Source organism: Stegastes partitus, unplaced genomic scaffold (assembly GCF_000690725.1).
Source record: "Stegastes partitus isolate 25-593 unplaced genomic scaffold, Stegastes_partitus-1.0.2 Scaffold614, whole genome shotgun sequence".
Taxonomy (NCBI): Eukaryota; Metazoa; Chordata; class Actinopteri; family Pomacentridae; genus Stegastes; species Stegastes partitus.
In genome coordinates, this window is record NW_007578345.1 from 59,124 (window position 1) to 64,438 (window position 5,315).

Consider the following 5,315-nt stretch of genomic DNA (forward strand, 5'->3'; position numbering starts at 1 on the left):
TTTTTATTGCATTTAAGGCTCATATTAGAGGATAAGTCAGAGAAAAGAAATGGAGAGAGTTGAAAATGATAATAATAATCATGCTTATTTCACATGTGATTATGTATTAATCATCCGATTTAATCTGAATTTTTAAATTTCAGCTACATGAAACGCAAGCACACATGTAGGGAGGTGACACATTAAAGGAAACCATCTATAATAAGAGGTCTCTGTCAGCTGCTATCAGACTGCACCTTGACATTGATTCTCCAAGTCTCTGAACTGCAGTGTTTAGATGGAAAGTCATTCTTTTAAAAGATGCTCCCATGTGTCGGTGTTTTGATGACGATGGTGGCGAGTTCTGTCTCAACATGTCGGTCCTGAATCTGTGAATGTGTGTTTTTCCATTTGCTACATACTGAAGGAGGAGCTGAGGAACATGCAGACAAAATTCAAGGAGACTCTTGAGAAGCAGGAACAGAAATGGGAGAACATGGAGAAAACGTTCAAACAGATTCAGGTGAGGACAGCAGGCCTCCAAAGTGTCGTATCGGTCGAGCTGTAGACACACTGATCCCTCTCATGTGTGCACAAAACAGGAGAAGGCGAGAAAAACGGACGACGACTGCGAAAGCATCATAGTCGGCGTCATCGACTCCCTCCAGAAACATTACTGCTCGGTGAAGGAGATGATCGGAGCTCAGGAGAAGGCGGCAGCAGCTCAGCTTAACGCCTCGCTGCAGAACCTGCAGGAGAAGATGGAGGAGATGAAGAAGAGGGACGCTGAGCTGGATCAGCTGGCACAGAATGAAAACAATGCTGATTTCCTGCAGGTACCAACATCACATCGCTGGAAACTTCTCCTCTGTCTGTGTGGTAGGTCATCTCTCTGTCACTGTGTCTCTTCTCTTCTCACAGAAATGGTCTTCTCTCCGGCTTCTCTGTGAAAAAGACGTCCTCCACCTTTTCCAGGAGGTTCCAGAAGATCCACTTCTCCCCTTTGAGCTGACAAAGACAGCTGTTGAAGAGCTCGGGAGGCAGCTGGAGGAGTTCTGTGACAAAGAGTTCGCGACAATCTTTCAAATCAGTACGTGTCTTCGTTAACATGTGGAAACATCGTCTGCAAACACAGTTTTAATGTTTTTTCTTTTAAATAATAACTGAGTTTTATTATAGCAGACAGTGGAGAGCAGCAGAGCATCAGTCTCTACCTGGGATACTTCACTACTTCTCTACCTGGTGGAGGATGGGTCAGGTGTTACCCAGCTCACTGCCAGGGCACATAAAAAACCTCCAACAAGTAAAATGCTGTTTTCTAACATATATCAACAGAAACTATAAATAACTGGTATTAGTACATGAAGTCTGGATGAAGGAGGTGGTGGCTGTGGCCCAGTTGGCAGCGTGTTGTCCTCTAGTCTGAAGGTTGAAGGTTAAATACCTTTTTTTTCCCTGTACATGTGCTTAACTGGGGCTGCAAGGTGGCGCAGTTGGTTAGCATTGTTGCCTCGCAGCAAGAAGGTTGCCAGTTCGCATCCCGGTGGGGGCACCGGAGTCTCCATGTTCTCCCCGTGCAGCGTGGGTTCTCTCCGGGTTCTCCGGCTTCCTCCCACACAGTCCAAAAACATGTTGAGGTTAATTGGTGATTCTAAATTGTCCGTAGGTGTGAATGTGAGTGTGCTTGGTTGTCTGTCTCTAAGTGTAGCCCTGTGATAGACTGGTTACCTGTCCAGGTGAACCTGCCTTCACCCTGAGTCAGCTGGGATAGACTCCAGCCCCCCTGTGACCCTAGTGAGGATTAAGGTGTAGAGATGATGGATGGATGGATGGATGTGCTTAACTGTGTGATCTCTAATGATTGCAGCAGCTTCTTCAGGAATCGCCCATCATCACACCAGACTAGTCACCAGGCTGCTGTAGCACCGTGTTGGTGGATTTCAAAAGGATCATCTCATCTTAGAGAGTTTAAAAAGAAGAAGTTTGATAGTTAAAAGTTATTTAGCATCCTTATACTGGGAGAAATAATTAGTTGTACATCAACATACTAGTCACTGAACTTCTTTTTTTTTTTTAAAGAATAGCTCAATCTAACTTTGCTTTGATTCTTCTTTATGTTCCTTTTTTCTAGATTTTTAGTCAGTATTAGAACTGGTTGCTAAGAGGCTAACTAGTCCCTGTGAAAACTGTTAAACGTATTAATGAGAAGTTTGTGCAGATTTTCTAGAGCAACATGAGACTCTTGATGAATGGCGGTCAGGGTTCTGGTCTTTGATGGTTTCCTGGGACGTTACCTGAACTGTTTCTTCAGATTTCTTGCTTTTCAGTTCCCTTACTTGAGTTTTAGCACTTTAAAACGGTCTGATGTTGCCTCATAGGTCTTTCCGGAGCGGAACCTGAAACCAGAGCAGACTTCCTGCAGTGTGAGTTTATCATGAGTTCTGTTTTCACCACGACTTCAGCTCACATGCAGGCTCAGCCGACCACTGCTGTGTTCTTAAAGTACTAATTCTTCTGTCCTTAAATCTTCCTCTTTGTTATCTCAGATGCGTGTGAGCTTTCTTTGGACTCCCAAACCGCTCATAAAAGCCTGATTATTTCTGAAGGAGACAAAAAGGTGATGCAGAGCTCTCAGGAATGGAAAAGTCCAGCTCATCCTTACCCGCAGAGGTTCGTCAAGCGGCAGCAGGTTCTCTGCAAGGAGGGACTGCAAGCTGATCGGTGCTACTATGAGGTCGAGGTGGACGGAGACGTGGTAGAGATTGCCCTCGCCTACAAGGGAATAGACAGAAAATCCCAAAATAAACCTTCAGCATTTGGTGCCAACACAAATTCCTGGAGTCTGGATCGATCCAAAACCTACTCTGTGAGCCACAAAGCTGACAGCGTTCTGCTCACAACGCCACCCAGACACCCCAGGATCGGAGTCTATCTGAAGTTTAAAGAGGGAACTCTGTCCTTCTACGAGGTGTCAGATAGCGACGGTATGACGTTCCTCTACAAGGTGGATGCTGAATTCACAGAGCCGCTGTACGCAGGCTTCTGGCTCGGAGACAAATGTTCCATCAGGATCTGTGACCTGACACAGAACCGACCGTAAACAACCAGAGAGGACTGTAGATAGCTCAGGTCCATTTGAGGGGAAATTTAATTTAGAGTTTTGAAATGATTATACAAAAAGCTTCTCTGTATTATTCATAACACAGCAGCCGCTTGGACCCCTCTGGAGCGCCACCTCGTTAGACATATCAAATTATGCAAACTTGCACATTTGGGTGAGCGGGACTGTATTCAGTGATATGATAGAAAATGGATTCACTACTAAAATGCTGTTTTATTGTTACTACAAAACTGCAATATGCGCTTTAATATAGTCAAGTTATAATGCAGAAGATGACTTGAGTAGCTATGATTTTTTTTTATTTAGTTCTGTGTCAGCAGTAGATTTACAGCATTGACACAGGATCAAAGCTCTGTCCCAGTTTAATCGCACATTATACCTGAATAAAGATATGGTAATATTTATAGTGTACTGTTGTTTTTAATTAGCTTACATGAAGCTAACTCCATGAATTGTTTCATACTGATGAGACATGACAAACCTGACAAAGGGACATCCAGATGAGTTCTCAGGAGTTCTCTGGTACAAACATCTTGGACTCAACGATAAACTGAAATTTTTTTGGGCCATAAGTCGAGTACCTCTGACCAAAATTCAGATTACATTTTATTCTTAAAAAGTCAAAATTTACGTTTGGACAGACATGAAGTGCAACTTGACTGGAGGCATATAATGACTGCCACAATAACTCTAGTTTGTCTTCTGAGATGATCCTGGAAGTGATTCATCAACGTTTTCTAGCTTTTTTATTCTGGGAGAACAGTGTCCATCAACAACACCCTCAGAAACTGCTGCAAACTGAANTGTTTTGGAGTGTCTATGCCTGGTTGGTTCACCAGCAGCTGCTTGTCAGTGTGGAAACAATCCTGCAGGACATTCACTCCACTCTCTGTGATGTGTCTCATTGGGTCTTGGGGACCTCAAACTCATCTTCAGTACAGATGTTTCTGTGCATTATTTCAGCCACTCAGTCGTGCCTCTGAGGTTGAGCTGTCCAGTCTTGTATGTCATATCCTGTTACCGTGTGCTGGACTGTCTTGCTGTCTCAGAGATATGTTGCACAGTCTGTTCCTTCAGCTATAATGCTTTGGCAGTAATCTGTCTTGTAGAATGAATCATGGATGAGTCATACAACTTGTAAACAAGACAGTAAAGCATTCAGTGCTAACCTTTAGTCCTTTGGATGGACACCCAGAGCTCTCTGAGATATGAGCGATGATGATTAGGATATTTGTAATTGTCTTAACTCTAAACCTTCTGAATCAGTATAAAACAAAACTTTTTTTTTAAGCATCACCGCCGTACATCCTCCCTCCTTTATTGAATCCACATCAGTTCAGTCACACCCATTTCTTCTCTGACAAAAGGAAACTCCACCCTTGACGTCTGAGTCAGTTGCAGCGGTGAAACCAAACTTGAACCAGCCCGCCTTTTTTAACAAAACATGGCAGAGCCGCACATCGCTGTGAAGATGAACCGCCACCTCTGCTGTCGAATCTGCAACGAGGTTTTCAGGAATCCTGCAACTATTTCCTGTGGGCACAACTTCTGCATGCAGTGCATCCTGAACATCTGGGATCAGATGAACAACGGTCCGTGCAGGTGTCCAGAATGTGGTCATGAGTTTCCCTCCAGACCTCAGCTGATCCAGAACATAACTCTGGCTGAGCTGGTGAGAGACACCGGCGGGAGCGACTGTCAGAAAAGGAAGCAGCAGTGTTCAGGAGGGTCCCAGCAGGAGCCGAAGCAACCTCGGATCAGCACAGAACCATCGGGGAGCCCTTTGTGTATGAGACACAACAGGCCCCTGGATGTTTACTGCTGCACAGATGAGCAGATCATATGCCTCGAGTGTACTTCAGCTGAACATGGAGGACACAAGGTTGAATTGGTGAACGAAGAGTGTGGGAGGAGGAAGGTATGTGAAACAAACACAGAGAGCCACTAGAATCTGTTTATTAACCAGGAAGGAGACTTAATGCCTGTCGTCCTGCTTTGTTGTGAACAGTGAACAGCAGATAAAAGAGTTTGTGATTTTTTTTTCTGCACAATCAGTCTGTAATCCTGAAATTTATCCTGCTACCGAAACAACATGTGAGGAGCTTGATCTTGTTTGTCCTGTTGTACGACTTCACCAACGGAAAAAATACACCAAAGAACAAGACTGTAAATGCAGGCTATGTGCTGCAGTTATGAAACCGTTACAACATAAGGA

The 5,315-nt window shown here is 44.1% G+C and overlaps 1 protein-coding gene across 1 annotated transcript; it reads left to right on the forward strand.

Annotated features, from left to right (window-relative positions):
• The first annotated feature begins 354 nt into the window (after nucleotides 1–354).
• Nucleotides 355–3,502, forward strand: LOC103362889 (tripartite motif-containing protein 16-like). Its single transcript, XM_008289409.1, has 5 exons — nucleotides 355–502; nucleotides 582–815; nucleotides 901–1,069; nucleotides 2,358–2,402; nucleotides 2,526–3,502. Exons 1-5 carry the CDS (start codon nucleotides 422–424, stop codon nucleotides 3,077–3,079), a joined length of 1,083 nt encoding a protein of 360 aa, XP_008287631.1. The 5' UTR covers nucleotides 355–421; the 3' UTR covers nucleotides 3,080–3,502.
• Nucleotides 3,503–5,315: the final 1,813 nt, after the last annotated feature.